The sequence below is a fragment of the Oreochromis aureus genome, linkage group 13, assembly GCF_013358895.1.
Source record: "Oreochromis aureus strain Israel breed Guangdong linkage group 13, ZZ_aureus, whole genome shotgun sequence".
Lineage (NCBI taxonomy): Eukaryota > Metazoa > Chordata > Actinopteri > Cichliformes > Cichlidae > Oreochromis > Oreochromis aureus.
The window spans coordinates 15,827,203-15,852,504 of NC_052954.1; the positions used below are offsets into that span (position 1 = coordinate 15,827,203).

At 39.5% G+C, this 25,302-nt stretch overlaps 1 protein-coding gene across 1 annotated transcript; it reads right to left on the bottom strand.

Moving 5' to 3' along the window:
- Positions 1-101: 101 nt before the first annotated feature.
- lrrc1 (leucine rich repeat containing 1) lies at positions 102-23,626 on the bottom strand. Its single transcript, XM_031742940.2, has 14 exons — positions 22,929-23,626; positions 13,838-13,955; positions 12,770-12,848; positions 11,488-11,577; positions 8,893-8,949; positions 8,739-8,802; positions 8,186-8,260; positions 7,850-7,994; positions 6,743-6,861; positions 5,567-5,650; positions 3,837-3,952; positions 3,157-3,323; positions 1,979-2,121; positions 102-1,527 (listed from the first exon to the last, which is right to left on the bottom strand). Exons 1-14 carry the CDS (start codon positions 23,085-23,087, stop codon positions 1,369-1,371), a joined length of 1,575 nt encoding a protein of 524 aa, XP_031598800.1. The 5' UTR covers positions 23,088-23,626; the 3' UTR covers positions 102-1,368.
- Positions 23,627-25,302: the final 1,676 nt, after the last annotated feature.

Below are 25,302 nucleotides of genomic sequence, written 5' to 3' on the forward strand. Positions count from 1 at the left end.
AAATGTATTTCAATTTAAAAAAAAAAAAAAAAGAAAATATTAAATTGTAATCTGAATTATACAGGGTGACTAATGAAATTAAAGGAAAAACAAACATATCATTTAGTGTTGCACTCATTTTATTGATCAGTGGTTAAAAAGTCATCCAAATCCCCAGGCTCACCACCTATTTGAGATCTGTTTTGTGCAGTTTGATCAGAAAACAGCTAAAAACATTAAAACCAACATTTGAACCAATTTCCCTGGTCCACTTTTTTCAGTTTAAAAACAAAATGATACAACTGATTGTGTACCATCTCAAGAACAGGATTTGAGCAAAGCTGAAGTGTATTGAAAAGGAACTTTATCGACTACATTTGTAAAGAATGCCGACACTGTGGTACAAACCCTCAAACTTCCAATGATTATTCTCGACAGTACTCTTTGTTAAAGACAAAGAAAAATACATCTGTTTTTGACATCTATTTGAAAAAGATTGCAAAGCAGTGAAGCACAGCACATATTATAATAAGATAGCATTATTACTTCTGCATACTTACATTGCAGATGCGTAATTCAAATTTAATGTGCGGTACTTAAATCCAAACTAAATTAATCTATTTATTTCCAAAATTATGGGTCTAGATGTTTCATAGATTAATACGAGGATCCAAGGCCATCCACTCATCCGATCACAGTTATATTGGTTGAATAAGACATTAGTGACTGTGTTTTGTTCATTGCTTTGATTTAAACCAAGAAAAACAAAGAAAGACAAATGTACCAAGTTTGAAAAAGGGAAAAAAAGTTTTAAAATCGCAAATGATTAAGAAATTTGCTATACATTTTATTTACATCTGAGCTGCCAAAAAGTATAAAAGTATCAATATTCACAAGAGTATGTACAATAATCCTTAATCAGTAGGTCCAAAAAAAAAAAAAAAAATCCTGGTTTGTTTGCCCAAAAGGTAAAAAGAAGTATTCACCCAGTGTTTTAAAAAATATATAGAACATATATATAATAATACATTTAAAAGGTTTGACCACATTAATAAAGACTTATAATAGTGCAACTACCTAAATTATATTCTTAAAAAGAGCCGTTTAAAAAAGTAATAAATCTCTAAAATGTCTTTTAAAAGGAGTCTCTCTGTGCAGAAAATTTCTGTGGACAATAGTTTTTTAAAAAAGGAAGGCACAGCAGCCCTGGCAGACTGAGTGGGATTTACACAGGACTGGAGATAGAGTAAGGTTACAGGCGCCCTAGGGTTTAATCACAGGAGGGGTAGGCCACACCAGGGTTTGTAGGTAAAAGAGAAAAGGGGCAACTGGGTTGTGCAGGACAACACGGCGAGACACAGGAGGTAAAAGACATTTCTGAGGTAAAGGTCACACAGACGTGGTCACGCTGTCCGCAGCGTTATTGACCTCATTTTTGTTGGAGTCCAGGCCTTTGGCGGCGTTCATGTCGTTGCGGAGGTTCTCTGCTGCTCTCTTCATACTTTTCAGCTGGTCGGGGTGAGGAGTGGCCCGCCGAAGTAGTGTTCCCTGTGTAGATGAAACAGAATCTAATTAGTGGGATGCTTTTTAAAATCTGCTTAAATTGCCCTGCATTGGAGAGAGTTGATGAACAATGTTTACATGACAGCACACTGTGATGGTCGATGCACATGCCTAGCATTCATGATGTGTCAGAATAATATCCCAGAAAATATTATTAGTATTTCCAGTAATTTGTAGCACTTTAGCATGACTGTGGATATAAAACGATCAGAGTTCCTGAAAAAGCCACTTGAGGCAATCCCCATAACCTTATTCATGGCATATTTAATACAGATGAGGACATACACCCATTAAAATCTATGGAAACTAAGCTAACCAAGCTTGCTACTTGGTAAAGCTTGCTAAATAATTAAATTGTGCTCAAATGTTCAAATCTTGCTTTAAAATGGGAGTTCTAGGATTGCATCCATCTTTTATATACAGCCTATGGACTCACCGCATCGTCGTCATCGTCGTCATCATCTCCATCTACGAAGTGAATGACGCTGGTCCTGTTCACGGCGTTGTTGTCCCATGTTTCGTTAGCAATGTCATTCACCAAGCTCTCCATACCTCCGCAGCGGGCAAGATTATCAGAGCCTGGAGTTGTTTTTAAAACAAACAACATATTTAATATTACTGGAATTCACGTACACATAAAAATGTTAGTACAAGCTGAAAGCAAACATCTCAACAGATCAAAATCAGTATGGTTACAATTACTTCTGCAATCTGCAAACACAAGAAATAAAAGCTGTCCAGTGCTAATGAGAGAGCCTGAAACTGTCAGATCACCATTTCAAATCCGAGCTTAGTCACAGGCTTACAGCAACACAATCTTCCCTGCCCCCAACCTCAGCCTCACTTCCCCGACTTCTGCCAGCTTTATAGCTGCATTTCTCTGACAGGAGAAATGCAGCACTTCTCAAAATTAACGGATGAATTTGCTAATTATTTTTGCTGGCAGAAAACAACATGAAAAATAAAGTGATCAGCAAGCATATATCACAAATATTTACAAATCTGTGTGAAAATCTGTCAATGACGGGACAGAAAAAAAGAAAAAATTACAATAAACTGCTGTATCAGGCAGCGATAGAGCCAGCCGTCAGCGGCATCTCTGTACCCAGTTTGTGAGCTTTTAATGGCAGCAACCCAGGGGCTTTTAAGCCTCTTTAGCTGTCCAATCCACAACATTTCTGAAAAACATATTGAAGGAGGGCCTCAAGGGACAAGAGAGGGCCTGATCTGTTATAGGCGCTGTGATCCCTTACAGGACCTTATAATCGACAGATACTGCAGGAAGGGATCAGAGGGTGCAGAACACACTGTGCTCCTCCGAGCAGATCATGTGATAATGTCACGAAAACTGCAGGAGACGGTACAAGACTTAATGATGAACATTACTAAAAATGTCTCAGAGCGAGCACAAAGTTATTTCACTCTGGACGAAGCCCATCACTTTAAGAGCATGGAGACGCTGATCCACCTCTATGTTTATTCACACAAAGTGCTCACATGCAAAGAAGCAGAGTGATTTCAATCAACCAGTGAGAAAAATGCTTTTCTGTACAGTTAAACAATCACTCAAACCTCCATAATTATCTCAGGCTTATACTCGATGAATAACATTACCTTTGTCATCACTTGGCTGTTGAGGGAGCAGCACGCAGGTAAGCACCTTCTCGCCTGACTTAGGGTCCTGATCAGTCTGAAAGGTGAGGAGCGGCTGCGACTGGTTTTCTGACAGCCATAAGGCCTTCAGCTGTAGCGTCGTCAGAGAAAGCGGTAGGTGGGTGAGCCTGAAAAACAAACAGGAAATAAATCACTGCCCACACAACACCCCCCCACCTCCCATATACCTCCTGCTTATTATTTCCAAAACATACACACTGCTGTGGGCACAGTGTGAATTAGTAAAGGTGTCACATTTGGATGAGGTACATGGCAGTTGTTTTATTTATGTGGAGGAGGGGAAACACTCTCCAGACGCAGAGGTGAACGCGTCTTTGTGTGACTCACGCTGCAGATATCTGCAGCTTTCATTCTAGACAAAGCTTGGAGCTATACAGGTACAGGCAGGGGAAAAAAAGTCAAAACAACCTCTGACTAACTGAATAACATGGTCAAAATATCAGGATGATCTTCAGGGATTACCAGGCCGAAACCAAGTATTTATTTATAAAACAGTATCATAAAAATGAAACACAAACCATGTTTTTGCTACTTATTATGAAGTGTTTTTTGGGGTTTTTGTAATCGAAATGGAATAAACTGACAATCCGACTTTGCCAGCTCGAGATGAGTGAACGTACCGGTTCCCCGACACGTCGAGCACGTGCAGCTCTGTGGCTTGCGACAGCTCTGACGGTATCCTCGTCAGCCTGTTCTCTCGTACGCAGAAGACATTCAGACTACTGCAGCCGCCAATCTTAGTAACAGGAGACACAACAACAACGTGATTAGGCTGCCGGCACTTCAAAGTTAAAATGGTTAATCATAAGTAAACACACGCACACACAACTGCCAATACAAGTCTATCTTAATATCTTTATCAATCCAGTCTAAATGCACATCTGATGTTTTTCAACAATGACACAGCAATAAAAAGCAGGATAGATCTGTTGCCAGCATTTGGAAACTTTGTCCCCGGTTTAGTGATCTTGATGGAAGAACAATTACATGTCAATAAGATGTGGCAGAGTGGCCTAAAATTAGGAACAATTAGGCTTGGTAGCCAGTGAAAACAATGCGCCGGCTGAACTCCAGCTGCAATATATTTATCAGCACAGACACTTGTTAGGTCAGTCTAACCAGTACAGATTAGACGAATCGGGCTAAAAGGTGCAGGGTAAAGTAAATATTACAGGTGCTAAAAGCAATTACACGCAAGAATAGTATAGAAACGTTCAAATTCACTGAGCTACTTGCGTATGTGTGAGCAAGAATAAGCAAAAACAACCAAGGCACTGTCCTTGCTGGAGAATGAGGGCTAAATGTGCTGGTTTCCATCCAAGCAGATCCAGGAGAAAGGGTTGTGCATCTAATAATCAATTAATAGAGTCAATAAAGTTAATACAACTGGGCCAATGGTGGAGCTATTCACACACACACAAAAAATAGACTTAAAAAAAAACAAAAAAAAAAAACAATAAACGTATGAACTAATTATTTTTGCCAAACACGCAGCAGATTGGTGGGGAGTGAGTGCCTTCAGGGTGAAATCCAGTGCAAAACAAGAGCATGACGACGAAACACAATGTGACACAATAATTATCGATCACCTTGTGTTTGTATTCGACGGAAGCCAGCATCCTAATTGAAAATAAAATCTGATTAATTGTCCAGCCCTAGCCAGTGATCAAGTAGCTAAGCAAAGCTCAAATCAATACACACGCCACAGTAACACTGTTACTGTTAGACATGTCATGCAATGCAAAACACTGATACCATGGATTCATTATCTAGGCCAAGTGTGCCTACTGTTATTTTTCCCCGAACACTGCAGGCTTTGCATCATTTAGACACAGGGGCATTGTCCAACATTTCAAGAAGCCTTTCAGATGAAGCTTTAAACCGAGCAAGCCTTCACTTACGCAGACAAGAGGTTAGAGAAGAATGTCGCATGCAAACACAAAGGACACACTGAGACAGAGCTGAAGCTGAACAAACCGGGGGGCCGAGCAGTAAAAATGAAATGAGAGAGCACCACAAGCAAGAGCATTGTCAAGTCAAATGTGAATGAACCTCGGTTTGAGCTTTAACTCCCTCATAACAGTTGCAGAAAAGCATCATATTACAATAAGGGCAGTCTGGCATAACCACATTACATCAGTGTGTATAAAACAGATTCGGTTTCAATTTCCACTCTAACCTGTGCAAACAAGTGACAAAACCAGTAACAGCAAAGGCCCAAGAGATTCATATCTGTGTCATTTACTAGCAAGGAAAGGAAATGCTTCAGTGCAGCTATAAACTTGAATAAGCAGTTTGCCAGCCTGCTCTTAAAACACCAGCTTTGTCAGGTGGCATATAAGAAGCTTACCTCCTTGGGTAAAGACAGTAGCTGGTTTCTGTCACAGTTCAGGTGAAACAGTCGCTTTAACTTTCCAATACTCCTCGGCAAGCTCTGTAATTATAAACCAAAACAAAAATTAGAGGAAACATCAGCGTCTGCTCGGTTTTATCTTCAATAGAAATATTTATTTCTCTCATTACTAAGCAACTTATCAATTTATCCATAAAACAAGGTCAATAAAGTCAATCAAATCATCCATGTAGTGCTTTCATGCACTGTGTTGCCCATGTTGTCATGTCATTTACACACAAAACAACAACATAAAAACAGGCCGACTTATCGGTGGTGATGATGTGTACAATGCTTTCTGTTTCACTGTTTGCTACCACTGTGTGTCAGTGTGTGCATCCTGAGAAACCTAACTGTAATCATTTTGTCCATCTCCTGCATGTCTTCAAAGAAAAAAATATCTTAAATCTGGCTTATGCATTCAGGCATAATAATCAGAATAAGGAAGAAAGATCATTTCAGTGATTTTGAAGGTGGCATGCTGCAGATCCATTGGGATTTTCCCACATACTAATGTCTATGGATTACAGAGAATGGTCAGACTGCTTCGAGCTGTTAAGAAGGCAACACAAACTCAAATGACCACTCGTTACAACCGAGGTATGCAGAAGTGCATCTGAGGATGAACCTCAAAGCAGATGAACTACAGCAGCAGAAGACGACACCAGGTGCCACTCCATACAGCTAAGAACAGCAAACTAAGGCTGTCAGCACAAGCACAAGTCCACCCTGCCTTATTCAGGCTGATGACAAATGGCTTTCGCAGTCTCCACATCTTAATCCAATACAGCATCTTTAGGATGTGGTGGAACGGGAGAGTCTCATTATGGACGTGCAGCTGAAAATTCAGCAGCAACTACGTGATGCCATCATGTCAATATGGACCAAAATCTCTGTGGCACATGTTTCCAGTACCTTGTTGAATCTATACCACAAAGAATTAAGACAGTTCTGGTACTAGCAAGGTGTACCTAATGAAGTGGCCACTGAGTGCATATTTATTGGTAAATACTTGAGGCTTAGTTTAAACATTTGCACAATAGCCTTGGCTGTAGCCGTTTTTCCATTTGACCATGAGCTCATTAATCTGTTTTTAAAGAGGCTGCATGAAGTTGAAAAAGACCCCCAACAAACCTGTAGCTGGTTCTCTGTGAGCACAAGTTCAGTAAGACTTTCACAGTTGCCAATGCTCTCTGGAAGATACGCCAGTTGATTCTGATCAACTTTCAGTATAGAAAGTTTTCGTAGTTTTCCTGCGGAGAAAGAAAATATATACATATGTTGAACATGATATACATTTAACGTTATAAACCCTGTAAGCATTGAAAGGCAGTCAACTGAGGCATTTATATCAACATCAATCTTGGGGATCTGATGTTTGCATATTTATCTGTATCGTCATGGTAGTCATGTTCTAATCCAGCCGTCCCCAACCTTTTTTGCACCACGGACCGGTTTAATGTCAGACAATATTTTCACGGACCGGCCTTTAAGGTGTCGCGGATAAATACAACAAAATAAAATGATACAACCAAGACAAAAACTGTGGTATTCTGTAAATATAATAATAAAGGCGAATGTACTGTGTAATTGTGTAACTTTATTAGCAGCGTCCTCCTGAAATGCGCCAACAACATTGAGAGTAACATCCTCCTCTCTGCCCCTTAATGCTATCTGGTCGCTATGGTAACGTGTAAATATTTCTTTCAAAATAAGACACACAACTACAACATGGGAAAAGACCCAGGGAAACCGAGTTAACGATAAAAATCCTGAAAACCATGAATTTCACATCTGAGCCTCAACTCTCGCGGCCTGGTTCCAAACGACTCAAGGACCAGCCCGGGGATTGGGGACCGCTGCTCTAGGGCAACTGGTTTAAATGCGGACAACAGTCACCCTTCATCCTGCTCTGCGTGTGTGTAGCTCAGCCACACCCTTGTCAAACAGACAGGGTTAGAGTTAGACCTACAGTTGTTATTGGCTGTGGGTGACACACCTACTGCCCAAAAGGTTTAAGGTCAGAAACATCTCAAACACACCAAGAATACGACAAGAGGCAAAGATTATTTCTCTGCTCGCTTTAACACACCTCTGGTGGATCATAAGTCATGACTAATTGTTTTTTATTATTATACATTTAAAAATATAAGAGACCCAAGAACATTTGTAAACCACATATTATGTTTCAGATTTATTACAATCATGCTACTAAAAGAGCTGACAAATTCATATGCATACCAATGCTTTCTGGTACAGAATCAATGTTGTTCTGAGATACTAGCAGGTCAGTGAGTGACACCAGGCCTCCCATCTCCTCTGGAAGTTTCTCCAGTTTGTTTTCTGACACATCCAGACACAGCAGGCTTTTGATGTTGCCCAGTTCCTAAGGTTCACAGCAAAAACTTGTGTATGTTAAAATAATACAACGCCAAACCTGATCAAGGAGTAGGAACAGAGACAGTCTTTTTCAAAACTTTATATGTGTAACAGTATGCAAATGACAGTGGTTTTATGATTAGCAGTAAGTCTGGAACAGACTGTAAAACATAGACATGAAATGCATGATTAGCTTACTGCAGGTATTTCTGTCAAGTGGTTTCCATCCAGCCACAAGTCCTTCAAGCTGACAAGGTGGCCTATTGACTGAGGCTACGTGGGAGGAAGAAATGCAGGAACCATAAGAGTGCGAGCCAGGAAAATATAAAAGAGAAAGAGACAAAAAAAGGGACAAAGCAGAAAAAGCCATCTCAGTTATTTGCTTTCAACTGAACATGAGTTTCCCTCCAATACAATGCTTCTTGCTTTAATATGACTGCACCTGTTGTGCTGCCTTTTGGCAAAATAGCAAAGAGTCAATTCAAATTTCTAAACACTATCTCCGTTAGACGATTCTTGGCAGCTCATCCTTGCATGATCTGCCAGTACTTCATTCACCATCAGAGTTAAACCTCTCACATAAGATTACAACTTAAAACCAAAGCTGAAAACAGATGGCAATCCTCCCAGCTGCACGATAAGAGGTAAAAGCTGTTCTCGAGGGATGCTAATCTACTCGGACATGACAAGAACAAGGCAAAGAGAAAAGCTGTGTTTGTGGCATTCTTCTGAGTTAAAAAAAAAACCTCACCAAAGAGTAGAGTTCATTGTTGCCTAGGTCGAGTTCTTCAAGTTTATGAAGCTGTGATAATGACCTGTGGATGACACGTGCAAGACAAGTTAAAAAGAAAATGGTAAAATGCTTAGGAACACATGCATATCCACATAAAGCAATGAGTACTCACTCTGGTAGGAATGTCAATACATTTTCTCTGAGTTCTAGTGATACCAAATTGGAGAGGCTGCAATGACAGGTAAAAAAGAAAGATGATTACATGTTACTCATCATGTTTATGTTACATGTTACTGAGTGTTTTTAAAACAATGAGTTTAAATGACATCTAAATATGGCCATAGACAGTCTTTTTGCAATCAGACATCTGAAAACAGGAAGTCGTTTGGAGGCGTGTCCATCTTATCGAGGCTGTAAAATTGCAGCAGGATAAACAACGTCTGCATACTTTAAATGAAGAGCAAAAAACAGAGACATCTCAGGGTTGTCTTCTGGCCATTCATGTATGCCTTCGTGCTATACATGCACCTAACTGATACAGGATTTTTATAACAGTAGCCGTCTAGAACAGTACAAAGTCTATGTTGTTTACGAGAAGTAACTCTAAATAGGTTAGACTTTGTGTGTTATTAGTGATGGACCAGGGAGACAACGCCTTTTACAGCACACCCTTGATTGAAACGCCAAACCGGCACTCCTTGCATGTTAACAATTTCACTGTGGAAAACTACAGACGCGGCAGCAAATAAATTAATTTATGCAAAGCTCCAACACTGCTGCTAGTTTTCATTAACCTTGCTTCCACCGCAGCAGATCACCAAAACCAGATAATAAAAAGACAAAAGAAAATCTTCCCAGTTCCAGCACACTGTGTCTGAGATTCGGTTTGAAACACGCCGCCTTACTGCTCAACTCTCTGATTTCTGTGCGTGCCATTTCACGTCAGCAAACACTCCCATCTCACAAGATAAACCGCTGCTGCCGTGTAACCCCTTGGACATTTATCTTATCTACTTCTAAAAACCCAAGGCATCCTGTTCCAGCTGCGCTATGGTTTTCATTACCTTCTCCTTTTGACAGAGAGCAGGCCTTAAGCCATTGTGTTAAGCGAGATAAAATATGGGACATATGTGCAGAACATGCCGTACCATGAGGCAGAAAGAGGGGGGAGAGGCAATCCTGAGAGTTTGTGCAATCAAACTAATAAAAATCAGCCATATACATATATGTCTCATATCATAGTGAAAAACGTGAACAATATGAAAAGAGACTTTTTTGAGAAGAGTCTGAAGATTATAGTGGCTTGCAAGTAGGCAGATCACAAACACTGGAAATTAAAAAAATCAAATGTATTACGCTTCTAAAGGCTGAAAAGATGACATCTGATGACCTCCCCTATATCCTCAAGGGTTAGGTTAGGGGAATGGAAACTCCTCCCTCCTAGCAGGCTTTGGCCCACGACCATCTATGATCCATCACCATATGAGTATTCATCTTCTTTATCTTAAAGGAATAAGTAATTGCATTAAGATACCACAGCGCCACCTGGAATTTTCTCAACATCATTTCAAACACTACAGTCCTGGCCTGAGGCCAAAAGAATTAGCAAAGACTTTCTGTAATCAAACAGTAATCCTTCCACAGAAGGTTCTTTTTTCTTGTCTTTTTTTTGAGACCCAGAATGAAACGCAAAACGAAAACCTGGCAGAGAACCGTTCTTGAGAAAAACAGTCAAACAGCTTCACACATCTGGAATAATCGTATCCCTGTCAGGCCTCCAATTCAGTTTACCTTAAAATACCAAACCTCTACTAAAATATCTCCTGTGGCACTCTGACCTGAAAGCAAATAGCTTTGTTATTAAATTCAATTAGAACTGATCTCAACGCTTAAAAAGGGACCCCACGGGACTGAGAATGCTGGCAGGCGTGCCTTTAACTACTCTGGATTATATGCCATCTCCAAACAAGCATTTTTACCTTTTATGAACAAAGACAATGAAGTCAGGGAAAAGACGCTAACTGATGAGTTGGTAAGGAGTAATGTGGTTGGTATGTTCGCCTGTGAGATACGATGAGATGGAGGAGATTCTGAAGAAGAAGAAATGACGGCAAGCAGAGATAGTAAAACTGAAACCTGCTTGTATGTTTCTAACGGCGTTTACTGTGTAACCTTTGAATAGTGGGAGGTAGAATAATGACCTGGGAGCATCACAGATTTTGAAATGCTTTCCAGAAGGAACATACTGTGTGTTAATTGGCTGTGTAGGAGGACTCACCGTGTTCAACCTCGACAATTTGCCACTAGACAAAGTTATCATGCAGAGAAGTGGCACCCTAAAGGAATACTTTGGAGCTTTGTGTGTTTTAAAGTAAAAATGTTGTTGCTTATGCTAAGTGCTTTGTTTGAGCAGAGTAACAGACAAACCACATAATTGAAGGTGCCATTAAATCAACAGAAATATGTGCCTTTTGTTACAGTAATTATCAAATTCCTTTCTGGCGAGATCGCAAAGACTAAAGCAAGGTATGTGACTTGAAAATGCAAAGGGAGGCAGGTGAGATATTATCAGACACAAGTCACCCTTAAACTGGATAAACATCAGTCTACCAGTGCATCGAAACTCTCCAGAACAAACCCTTAGTAGGCTTAGAAAGATTCGGGTTCATCCTTAACACTGTATGTTACCATTAGACACACTTCAGATTTCATGTTAAAATATACATACTTTAACTTTTACTTTATATACTTGTGCTGAATCACTTACTTTCCAATGTTTCCTGGAAGCAATTGCAATGAAATATCATTGATGGAAAGGCAAGTTAGATTCCGCAGCTCTGTGAAGCTTTCAGGTATCCTGGATGAACAAACAACAAGTCACAAAGTGAATCCATGAGAATTCACACAGTATAACTTCATCCAGACATTCCAATCTTTCAGTCAGTATTCTTTAGCATTGATGAGACCAGATTAATAATACAACAGCAATGTACAACTGGACAGAAAAAGGGACTTTGATCGGATGCCCTTGCTGTAATTATCTGTGCTTGCTGCTTATCATCTTTGCCCACAGTTTGGATCTTTTTATATTAAACAAAAGACCATATGCAACCGGTTTAGGTTTTATTATGTGTATGAATATCCCAAAAATGCATCACACAGACCACTGACAAATGGAAAACTGGTCTGCTTACTCTTGTCAGGTTTTGACTTTAAAATCCATTTTTGTGCACTTCAGAAGCTTTCAGCAGTAAACTACAGACCATCCACCTCTGCTGATATATGAACCCACAGACACTACCTTGCTTAAAGAGCCACATGTAAATTAAAATACCCTAATATAATTCCTACAACTGACTTTCAATCAGAAACCAACCATTAGGCTCAAATTACATCACAAATAATTTAATAAAATGCTGTCAGGGCCTTTAGTTTCAATCATATCACAGAACATACATATATATAGATAATGCATCCAACAGTTAGGGCTTTATTGCTCCATTGAATTTATGACTGATAAACAAATGATGTCACATTCCTGTAAAGCCACAGTCCACAGTCCAGTCATCCCTGGAGTGTTACTATTAACCTGTTAAAATAGGGCTGATGTAGAGTGAAGAGTGGGAAATTAGGTTACTACTCTGGAAAAGTGGTGTTCTGTGTGTGTGTGTGTGTGTGTGTGTGTGTGTGTGTGTGTGTGTGTGTGTGTGTGCTTTTAAAGTATTGAACACCAAAGTGTCACTATTACTTCCTAAACTTGTGTGGCTTTGTGCCCCTGCTGAGGTGCAAATTAGACATGATCACACCCACACATGGAAAAGCAGAGTATGGGAAATATGCAATCTGCCAGGTATATAAATATTACTACTGTTACTAACAGCAGAGAGGTTAACACCACACAATGCAGAAAATGAAATTATATATATGTAATTTCATATAAAAGTGAACAGATATGATATGCACAGTTTGAAAAGCCTTGAATGCAGATTATTATAAAAGTATTAAAAATAATCACAGGTAATGTTTTTTAAAGTATGTCAAATTCTTACTTTGTTAATGGATTTCCGCTGAAATCGGCCACTTGGAGGGCTTTGCAGTGTGAAATGCTGTCTGGAATGCCCAAAATATCTGAACAAGAGAAAATATGTTGATTATAACGCTGCTCACTGACTCCAGTTGGGTCTTAAAATGTACTAACTTTTTAAAAAAAAACAGCAAAATCAAAAGTACAAGTGAAATAACAAGTGTTTTTATGTAGAACAAAGCTGTTTCACTGTCCAGTAGCTCTACTATTGAGTACTTATTCCAAATCAGAATGTATCACTGTTTCAAACAATTGATTCAAGGCCTGAACAGTGTCTGTTTAAGCCATCTCTCAACTTAAGAGGTAATTGTTAAATCCTTTAAAATCTGTTATTCTGATCTTTCACAGGTTTGATTTTGTACTGCAGAAACACAAACACCACTATCCCTGTCTCCCCATGCTTAACATCAAGTACTTTTCTGTGGCTTTAAATATTGTATGACACAAAAGGCTGTCATGACAAATATACGGCTCTCCCATCACAAACAACTTTACAGACCTTTGCCACGGTTGTGTCGCAGCTGGTAAGTTTACAGTTTATACAGGTGTAAATAATAAAATGAAGAAAGCTGAACAAATTTAGCTGCTTCGGCTTCTGGAACTTGGGGTTGTTATTATGGTGGTTCACTGTCTGGGCTTACTGGGACATAGAACAGAGCCAACATTAATGGTATTAACACCTGTGTTTTCTCTAGGATGACACATCAAAATGTCTGCTTATTGTTTGTCATGTGTCTACTTAAGCTGAGGTTTTTGAAAAGCAAGCAGCGCATGACATACAGCTACAGCTGAGAAGGGTTGCTCTGTTACAAAAACTCACCAGTATATCAAAAAGAATACGTCTATTTATCTTTAAACTTGTTTGTTGCATTAATTTTAGAAAAGGGAAATAAATATCTGAGTGTAATTCTTTTTCTGAGCTCTCCTGTGTAAAACCCTGTTCTAGCAGTGACAAATGAAATGCCTTCGAACATGTTTACTTGTGTTATTTTGTGGTTTAGCCATGTGATATACCAATGTTTACTCTGCTTACCATTTCGAGAGACATCCAGTTCTACCAGCTGTATAAAGTTGGCTATTTCAGATGGAATTATCTGGATCTCATTGTCACTCAGGCCAAGTTTTCTAAGTTTCACCAGCTGGAAAAATTGCTGAAAGATGGAAGGAAAAAAAACATATTTATTAATATGCTTCAAGATATTTAACATTTTAACCACTCTCTTCAAATTACAAAACCTGGTCAAAGTTTCATTCTTGTATAAATTCAATTCAATTTTATTTATTTATTGATACAGTGCCAAATAACATCAACAGTCGCATCAATGCCCTTTATATTGCAAGGTGGACCCTTTAATAATACAACAGAGAAAACCACAAAAATAATATGGCCCTTATGACCAAGCACTTTGGCGACAGTGGAAAGGAAAAACTTCCTTTTAACAGGAAGAAACCTGCAACAGAACCACCCTCGGGGAGTGGCGGCCATCTGCCAACACTAGTTAAAAGTTGAGGGTAGAGAGAAAGAGAAGCAAAAAGAGAGCATAGGGAGGCACATAACCAGGGGTGCACATAAGTGGTCCGCAGGTGCGCATTCGCTGTCAAAATAAAAGACGCGCACCAGATAAGAAGTTGCAGCGCGCGTTTGCGTACATATAAAAGGCAGTGTTTTTGTCCGCTAGAGTGGGATTTTCACGGCATATTCTGCACCACATCTCTGTGCGTTCATCATTTGTTTGAAGCCAGCTCACCGCCTTCAACCACTTTTCCGAGAATACGCGCTTCTTTTGCGGTTCGGACTCCTTCTGACATTTCTTTGGAGGTGGAGGAAAACCAAAGTAATTGCTTAAAGGAGCTTGCTTCTTGGACATCTTTAAGATAAACAAATGTCTGTCCTCCTCCAGAAAATCTTATGTACGCAAACGCGCGTTGCAACTTCTTATCTGGTGCGCGTCTTTTATTTTGACAACGAATGTGCACCTGCAGACCACTTATGTCCACCCCTGCACATAACCTACATCTTTCCTCATACTCAACTGAAGGTTTTATATTTAAGAGATAATTGTTAAATCCTTTAAAATCTGTTATTCTGATCTTTCCCAGGTTTGACTTTGTACTGCAGAAACACACACACAAAAGCCACTATCCCTGTCTCCCCACGCTTAACATCAAGTACTTTTCTGTGTCTTGAAATAATATATGTCATAATATTATGACATAACAAGACTGTCATGACAAATATACGGCTCTCTGACCACAAACAACTTTACAGACCTTTGCCACGGTTGTGTCGCAGCTGGTAAGTTTACAGTTACAGGTGTAAATAATAAAATGAAGAAAGCTGAACAAATTTAGCTGCTTTGGCTTCTGGAACCTGGGGTTGTTATTATGGTGGTTCACTGTCTGGGCTTACTGGGACATAGAACAGAGCCAGCGTTAATGGTATTAACACCTGTGTTTCCTCTAGGATGACACATCAAAATGTCTGCTTATTGTTTGTCATGTGTCTACTTAAGCTGAGGTGTTTGAAAAGCAAGCAGCGCACGACAAGAGACTTGAGTATAGCAAAACACCTACTAGCAACCACTCAGAAAAAGTCTTGTAAAGAGGGAGAACTCAAACACAATGAAAAGCATGTGCTGCCTTTTATGACTCTTCCGTAAACTTGCTACTGCAAAAAAATGTTTTACACTATTATTTTATTCCAACTTAATGAAAAATAATTGTTACATAGTAGCAACATTCCCTGGCACAGAAAAAGTAACAAAAAATAATCAAATTAAAATAAATTAAAGGGTAAGTGGCCTATGTTTTAGTGACTTTAGTAAAATTTGTCAACACAACCTGACTGAGGTCTGCTCCAGAGAGCAGGTTTAGAGAATTGTAGGCTTTCCAGAAAGAGCATTAACTTAAATTACAACTACAACTCTTTGAAATCCTCCCAATGCAGTTTTCTGACCCACTGTTCTTATTTCCTCATTCAAATCGGTTCAGTTCAGTTTTATTTATATAGTGCCAAATCACAACAATAGTCCCCTCAGTGTGCTTAATACTGTATGGTAAAGATGCTACAATAATACAGAGAAAACCCCAGCATTCAACCGACCACCTAGCCTCAGGGAGGGGCAGCCACCTGCCATGATCAGTTGGGGATGAGGAGAGGAAGACAGCACAAAAGACTCACTGCAGAGAGCCAGAGATTAATGATAACTAATGATTAAATGCAAAGTGATGTACAAACACATTCATAAAATCGATTTGTAAACTCATATCAGAGCTCATTAATTAAGAAATGTACATCTTTGCAAACACTGAAATCCCAGTTAGATGTTAGTTTTCTAGGACAGGATAGTGATGGCGATCACTGGGCATTGTAGATTTATTATGAGGTTGGCACAAAATCTATAGGTTGCCTTTTCATAACGCTGTGCTTGTGTACAGTAAGCAGGCTGTGAGCCATTTCCTCTGTGCTGAACCTTTTACTGTCCATTGCTATGTGTTAATCACTGTGTAGATAACACAAACCTATATGAAACTTCAGACGCAAACACTGATAAGGAGTCGTTTTTCATGCTGTGATCTGTCACAATGTTGGACAAATTCCTGTCATAGTAGGAATTTTGTTGAAGATGATGTAACGCAATCCTGGTTACGCAAGCCTAGAGACCAGTCAGCCTACCCCTGGCAAACTCTGGTCACTAAGGAAAATGTGTAATCCCCAGCAGGTTGGCGAGTGGTTGCTAGCTGTCATTAGGTGAAATTAGCAGCAAAAAGGGTGCTGCACCAAAAAACACGGGGGTGAAAAGTTCTTTTTTTTTTTTTTAAATTAAAAATTTAATATAAAATTCAGCCGGAATTACAGCTTTATCTATATTAATAATGGAACATAATAAATTATGCAACTCTTTTTCTTGTTTTTTAAATATAAATGTTACCATCCCCACTGACATGCAGTCACATTTACAGTTTCATAGGAGTAATATGAAGGCTCTGATGTTCATTAACCTGAAAACAGTGAATCTTTGAGCTCCATTTTACAAATTTCCCCTGCACATGTTTAACTTAGGGTGATCATACTAAAAGCAGAGCCTAATTTTCTGAGCTCAAAAGTCATAAAATCAGAGTTCAGGGTCAGACTCAGGGTTTGTTAACCTTGCTTTCTGGTGCAGGTCTGCTTTGGTGCAGACGTTTATTGAAACTTGGGATGTCTGTGTGACCGTAAGCCTGTTTTCACTGTAATATCAACTCACCCCTAACAAATACCCTCCATTCAAATAAATGATTCAAAAGACTAGAACGTATACTGAAACGAATCAATTAGCTGGTCCTAAACTGAATGAAAATAAAAACTCCAAAAAAAATATGAATTTACAAAAGAAATAAAGTAAACAACTATAAAAACACCGATTATGTTAGAATTGTTAAAGCAAAATAGAAATAACTGACAGGCTACGTTCACCACAGGCCCCTCTGATCCTTTCTGTGCCCTTCAGACTATGATATTCGACATGAGGGCAAAAAAGAAAGAAAGATCCAGACAGCACACTTCTTTACAATGCAAAAATCAATTATGACAGGCACATACTTGACAGCCATAACAAGAACAGGCAGAGCCTTGAATGTGTGTGTGGGGGGGGCAGCAGACTGCCAACAATACTACTTCAGGTTCTCTTAAAGTTTTGGCATGAACTGAATAACTCTTGATCTCCCCCTCTGGGCTTTGTGAGTTACAAGGTGTGCCAAGAGGCCAGGACGGTTCATTCACTTTATACATATCATTTAAATCAACCAACCACTTATTGTCTTTTAAGCTGCATGTCCAGTTTGTTCCAAACACATTTAAGTTCAAATACAGTGAACCCAATGTAAAAATGTCTCACAATTGTAATCCACTGAAAACAACATGAATTCATACTGCAGCTGCTTACTACAAACTTGTTGGATACTTATTTCATTGACAAAACATTTTTTAGGGGAACAATTCTCTTATTTGAAGAAAAACCCTGCAGGCTATGGGAAAATATTTGTCTTTACGGTTTAGAGGAAACTAGACAGTTGTTCCCCTTTGTTTGCCTAGAACACAAACAATGCATGCAGCTAATTATTACCAAGTAAAAACTTACCTGTCCAGCTTTAATGATTTCTGACTAATACTTAATAAATTGTGCCACTTCCTCAAAGTTAAACACCACCACCTTTAAACTGTATAAAGACTACAGATGCTATCTATGTGGATAAGCAATATAAAAAGCTGTAACCATAGGCAGCACCAAAAACAATGATAATGTTATTGAGCTGCCAAATCAACAGCAGATCCGATCTGAGTTACTGTCAGTGAGGTGTAAATGTGTTGCTCATTATCCACAGAGCAAATCCAGATACAGATCACACTGTAATAATCCGTGCACAATAAATAAAACCCACGAGTCCAAAAGTCAACTCCACCCTGTTGCAAAATGCACATGTTATTCCAAGCTCTTAAGGACATTTAAACACCTCTCAATCTGTCTTTTCAACAAACAAACAGAGCTGATGTCCAATATATGTCTGATCTTTTGCATCCTAAACGCCTTCTTTTCACTCTCACTAAAAAACACATTTGTGTGGGTGCAGTTTTTTTTCTGCTAAGTCAGTATCCCTATTACAAGTGGACACCTGGAGATTTGTCATGTTTCCAACCAGGAAACTAACTAAAAGTTTAACACATATGGAAAATTTGTTTTTTAAACTCGATTATAGCGTGTGTTTTTCCTCTATCCGACTTCCTCCTGTGTAACTTTTATGACACAACAATCGACACGGGAAGGACATACAGGTTCAGTGTCAAGGACTCGAAACAGCTAAGGACAAAACGGAGACGGTTTCATTGAAATCCTTTTAACAATAAAGACAATCAGAGTTAAAAGGGAACAATGCAAAGCCGGTACCAGTGTTGTTACCACCTTCTGTTTTAACTGTGACAGAGTCCTGTATTAACTGAAACCCTGACAGCAAACCTGTTCTTCCTGTTGGTTTTCAGAGCCCCGCCCCAAACAATCACCCATGTATGAAACGCAAAAAACCAAAACAGGGCAAGTCAAGAAAACATTAACCATTCTCATGCAGTCCGAGCCGACGTTTGAATCCTCAGGTTCACCTTCAGCAGCGCTAGTTAGAACATAAGCAGCAGTCTGAAGGGATTTTGTGGTAAAACGACTGCAATCAGGAAACATAATCACACAATTGCTTTACAATACCTTTGTTTATTTTAGTCTAGTCCATACAAACGACAGACTCCATTAAACTAACTTAACTATTACATGTTGACACACTTAGCAAAACTGACTGCCAGGCACAATCCTATAAGCACAGAAGCTTAAGTGAAAGACATGAGTGTCAAATGTGTTGTGGAGTCTAATTCACTGCAGTGTAGGCTATAGTATTATATATCGCAGCATAGGCGAGAGTTAAAACCGTCTCAACCGCATGTCAGACAGCCAACAACTGCGCTACCTTTATGACAGTTCTTCCTGTAGATCACAGGATACTCAGAGCACCACTTTCTTTACCACTTAACTTGGGTCATAAACCCCGCAGCTTCCTGTCTCAGACCGGATATTGCTTCTTCCTTCCATCACCACAGTCACTGTGTCTGTATTTTCTGAACGAATGCACACCAGATCTCCAAAAAGGTTGCCGAGGCCAAAAACTAGTGCCTATTTTCACTTTGTCACTCAATCTGCAGATTATTTACAATAAACAAAATGTCATGTGTGTAATAAAAAAAAAAAACTAAAAAAAACATATGAACCATGCTACTGTGACAGATTCACAGTGATCAAAAACAAGAACCAATTTTCAGTGGACTAAAAGTTGACTGACTTGTTGATTAATCCGTCTGCTTTCATTTATTCTGCTTTAACAGTAGCCTGAAAATCATCAAGTATGCTGACTTCTCCTGGACGTGTCCTCGCAGGTTAATTTTCAGCTACCCATCAGGGCGACATTGTCCTCAACTTTCTTGTTAAACTGCAAAACAGTTTTTGCAAATTTCCTAGTAAAGGCCAGATCGGCCGCTCTTAGCTTTTCATATCAACGACTGTCATCATAGTTTCTACTCGACTAAATGTTGTTTTTTTACATTTGGCTTGATAGTTTCTGTGTTGTGTCTGATATTACAAACTGACGCTAACACAGGTAAAGAAAAAAAACATTCAAAGACCTTTAACAGAGTCACCGCTACCTTTGTGTCTTACAGTTTCAGTGAAGCTCAGTATGCTGGAAACTGCATTCATTTTTAAACTGGGGGAACAGGCAAGTGCATTTCAACAGCCAGCTAGTCTTGCATTCCTATTCTGTCTCTGCAGGCAGTTTGTTCGTTTGAACGCTGTTTACCAGCCAGCCTGATGTGTGTATTTTAAGGGCCAGCTGCTCAAAGGGAACTTTGAATAAACAGACAGTCATGAGTTACAGTTTGCAAACTTAGTCGTGTACCTGGGTAACAAATAACACATAAAACAATTAAACCAACAAAAGGAGAAGCAGGGCCTAACTATTAACCCTACTCACACAAACCCACGCTTCAGGTTCCTTGACTTGGTCAGCTGATCTGTCTTGGTAAAACTATGAAACCATCTGCTCAACTTGCCCCATCTTGTCACAGTAAAAACACACCTTTGCCGTTTTATCTTGCTATTAAAACTGCCTCATGCATGTTTTTATCCGCCTGCTGTGTAAAAGCGACTTGAAATACGTTACTGTCAAGGCTCTGTAATGTCATTGTCAATACAATGATAACGTTGGGGAGGCTTCAGTGCGATCAGTTAGCCACCTCCGAGGCAAATGTGATGAGATTGCGCGGTGCGCACTGAACTGGACGGATACAACAGTTTGCCCAGTCGAACGTTTCTTGGGTTCTCTCGGCAAGCACTGATGACAACACTTTCACTTGTCAACACGCAAATGACGCAACCCCTCCATCCCCTAAACATGCTTAAAATATTTGTGAACTAAGTCTAGAAATAGCTTAAATGTCACACAGTTCTGTGTCCACTGTCACAGTGAGATTACACCTGCTAACTGCATCCTGTCTGGTGCAAATATCCAGTCTGTCAAGTGTTGGGGATTTTTTTTCCTTTCTCTTTTTTGTGCATTTGTTTGGGGCTTTATCAGTCTGTACTTTACAATTCAGGTCATTGATTCATTATGACTTCATTAGAAAATGCTAGAACACACAATTGCTCTAGTGAAGCAACAACAAAACACATAATGCAGTCTTTGTTTTCAGACAGAATACCTGTTCCTGTGCTTTTCTTCGATGGACAAAGTAAGCAGTGTGGCACAGCCATGGGAGGTTGCTCACATTATCTCTGTTCCATCACGTTTCTATGCTCATGCCAGACCCAAAAATATTCTTTCTGTGGTCTTTTCTTTCCTGCGTGGCTCTCTGAAAACTGCAGACCAAATCACTGTACATCCTGTTTAGATAACGTTCATCAGCTTTAAAATGGGTAAATCTCAGCTTTTTGACACAAGGACGAAAGGTTGAGCAGAAAACTGCCCTCCAGAACCAAAGCTTTCCATCTGACCCACCGTGACTTCAGGAAGGTTTCTCGCTTGTCAGGAACAGCTGTAAACCCAAATGAATTACTACTCCTAGGTTACAGCATGAACGGGTAACAATTTCTCCACCTTAAAATGTATTCAGAGCTGAACCAAGGGCACCTTCTAAAAACCAACTTTTCTGCTAAAGAGAATACGAATGTCAGGCAAGGTATCTTCAGCCAAAAAGGTCTACATGACCCATTCATGCGCTTGGGAAAAAACACGTAAATCCTCTGAGTAGTAATCCAGATCTCTAAGGTCACATGTAAGCAGACTGAGATTGTGTATCCCAACTTCACCAAGGCTGTAAGTCACACTGAGAAGCCTGCAATCAAAATACATGGTTGCTCTTAAAGGATGAAGGACCAGTACTTTAGTCATGGGGAAAAAGCAGTTTGGCTTTACAGAACTTTTCTAGACAATCCATTAGTGACTCACTTGAGTGATTACATTCACATACATATTAGTAAAACTTTGTGGATGTGTGGTGTCAGCGTGATTATTTCTTAATTCTGCTTCCTTTTTTTGGACAAGCAATCTGACAGCATCACCTTGGTCTCGGGAAAATTGTGATATCAAGTTTGTGGTAGGGCTAATGTTTTCAAATTTGTATTAGCAGCAGATGCAGCATCAGCTATGATCATGACCAATCCACAGCAAAGATTGTTGTTTTTAATGTCAAAGTACCTGTTTATGTTAGTCAGTTTAGTTTGTGCTGCCAAGTTGTGCTATCAGATAGCCCTAAAACAATTCATCGCACATGCAGAGTCTCTAGACTAGTAGTCATAGTACAATACCCAGTGTTGATCGTCCTATCATTTAACTTTTGTCTATTCCTGGTTTTATTACAAGCTACCTTATTGCCACAGACGGAAAATTATGATCTCATTGCTGGAATTTTTATAGAGGTTTCAATGCTTTTATCGGCAGACAGGTTGCTTCTCTTACCAACATATATCCAAGGCCATTCAGCATTTGCATTAGAGAAGAGCAAAAACAGCTGTTTCATTTAAAGCAGTGAATGCCTCTTCCTGCTTGGCAACCACATCCACATAAATGATGACTGCATTTCTCTTAATTAAAATCTGACATCCATACCATGGATACATATCAGCCTGGAGCAGCAGTGCTGTTTAACTCTAACCTCCCAGGGGGAAATATACATAAGTTACATCATCTGCATTTATGGCTCTCTGTCATGCAGAAAGATACTATATGTAAGGAAAAAGCACAAACACAAAAGGTCATCATAACCTCATAACCTGCCCAAACAGGTTCAGCAGTTCAGATAGTAGTATCAGTGCTATATAGTGTGCGATGAATATCTGAGAGCTTAAATTTTAAGATTGTGAATCATACTTCTAGCTACCCTGAGGTACAAAGGTGTATCTTCGGGGGAAATTTCCGCCCTTACAGTGTCTCACTTTACTGATCTTGTGTAATTTTCGTACCCAGATCCCACCTAGACGCTCTCTCGCGGGGTGCCAGATCAGCTCAGTTACCTGCCATTTAATTTAAGCGAGCGGAAGCTGCTTTCTCCTTACCTTGGGCAAGTCTCGGAGTTGATTGGCATCCAGCAACAGCTCCTCCAAACTCCGTCCGTAGCGAAAAATCTCATCGGGCACATAGAGCAGGGAGCAGTGGCGTTTATCGATCGTCTCGACATGACGGTTGCACCGCCACAAGGGTATACAGTTAAACATCACGGGGGAGGTGGAAATAAATCTCGTACCCGTGCGATAAAACAAGCAGCGGGGAGGAGGAGGTGGTGGAAGATGCAACAGATTGCTATGGCGGGACAGCCACCGACAAACACAAGCGAGGCGAAACTCGCAGGCAAGTAAACACCGAAACTCCCGCTGTAAGTCAGCCGCTGTAACGTTACCGAGCTAACGTTCCGCAGGTCGCGAGTAACATGGGTGCTCTAGTCCCCGTCGTAGGCTCACTTTGTAGTTTGCAGACACCTGTTTTTTCTCTCCACTCGGTTCCTCGTCCAACGTCCGCCTTTTTTAAAGCCCCCTCTTAAGCGTTAAACACACGGGCTACATCTCAGTGTAAAGGAGGGCGGCATTCTCGTATGGGGTTTTTTTTTCGTCTCGTCCTGGAGTTAATTTCCTCTCCCGTCCTGTTTCTGACCCGGAAAATTCACTCCCTCATTCCAATCCTACGTCATCATTCCAGGCTGCTCCTCCCTCCGGTCCCTCCTCTGGATCCCGTCCCGCACGGGGCCGCCATGATAGGGCACAGATGACTGGCAGCGGCCCGGGGCGGGGGAAGGGCACCCACAGTGTAAACCCCGGACCTCAAGTATGTGAATTATCCGGGTTCAAACCTGTATTATGTCCACAACTTTAACTTGTTACTCACTTGCAAGTTACTCATACTTGATACATGAGTTTTTGAGACCTGTACTACTCATATATGCAAATTGTGATTCAATTTCCTTTTTTTAAATGCCATTGGGTTCAATAAGTACTTTAGTTTAAAAAAATAGAATTTTCTGGTAATTATTTCATGGTTCAGGTTTTAAAGGGTTACAGTGTTTTATCCTGTACTATTTTAACCTGCTTTGTTTATTTTATTTTATTTTATTTTATTCAACAAAAAAGGCTTGGAAATACTGTTTGAACTCAACATAAAAAACAGAAAGCAATGAATTTCACATAATATATATCCAATGTTTAGATCTCATTTAAAATGGTACAAATACAATGTCTTAAAACTGACAAAACCACTTCACTGGCTCCCAGTTCAATACAGACTTACCTTTAAATCATTTTATTATAGTTCATAAAGTCCCAGTGCATCTCGGTATCTTTAATCCAGTCAGACCTCTCAGGTCATCAGGTGCAGATCTTTTAACTCTTCTTTGAATTAACTCTAAGTGTTCTTTACAACAACCTGCCAGCTGACCTGAGGTCAGTTACAGCTGTCTCTACAATCAAAAGCAAGCTTAAAACGCTTTTACTCTCACAGACCTACACACAATAACTAATATAAATATTATATAACTAATATTAAATCCTATTATTATTTTTGCCTTTGTTTTCTATCCTGTGTTGAGTTCATATAGACTTAAAAGGGTCGGATCATCATACTCCTTTTTAAACGTGTACATTGTGTTGTATATAGATATTTGTGGCAATTTTATGTTCTTTACTTTTTTTCTAATTACACTGTATTTTGTTGTTATTTCAGTTAAGTGTACATGTTTGAAATAAAACAATCTGACAATCAATCAGTCAAAATCTCCTGTAAGATTAAAGTTGACACTGACATCAAAACTGAGACATTTTCTTTTCTTTTTTTAAATACCTAATCATTTTGAATTTGATGCCAGCAACACACCTAAAAATGGCTAGGACGGGGGTATATTTAACACTATGCTGCATCTCCTCCTCTTCATAATGCACTAAATGTTTTTAGTTGCCAGGTCTGGAAGGCCAGTTTCCCCTGGACTCTTTTAATACAGAGCCATTAAACCAAAGAAGAGCTTATATATAGAATATCGATTGTTTAATCAGACATTTATGTATCTGTCTGTGCCACATGCACTAGTGCTCTCCCACAACATTACAGAGGCTTGCTTTTAAAACTCGCCCTGGTAACAAGTCAGATGGTCCCTTTTATCTTTAGCCCGGAGACCATCGTCTATAATTTCCAAAAATTTTCCTTAAATATAGATTCATCAGAAACCACGAGAGATTTCCACTTTGCCTCAGTCCATCTTACATGAGCTTGTACTCAGAAAAAGTTACAGCATTTTTTTTCTGTTGTGTTGTTTTTTTAACTGAACTGTGTGGCACCTTTAGCAAGCACAATCCTCCTGACTCCTATTGTTAGCCAATTTCTTTTTATTTTTAGATTTGTTACATTTATATGTGTATAGTGTAACAATGCCAGGAGCTGATAGGCGAC

Bases quoted from the DNA above. Each gene is read 5' to 3' on its own strand.
- lrrc1 (XM_031742940.2), bottom strand. From the start codon at position 23,087: ATGTTTAACTGTATACCCTTGTGGCGGTGCAACCGTCATGTCGAGACG. The intron at 5,651-6,742 runs GTTTGTTGGGGG...TTATAATTACAG, and splicing joins TCACAGAGAACCAGCTACAG to AGCTTGCCGAGGAGTATTGG. The intron at 3,324-3,836 runs GTACGTTCACTC...TTTGTTTTTCAG, and splicing joins CTCGACGTGTCGGGGAACCG to GCTCACCCACCTACCGCTTT.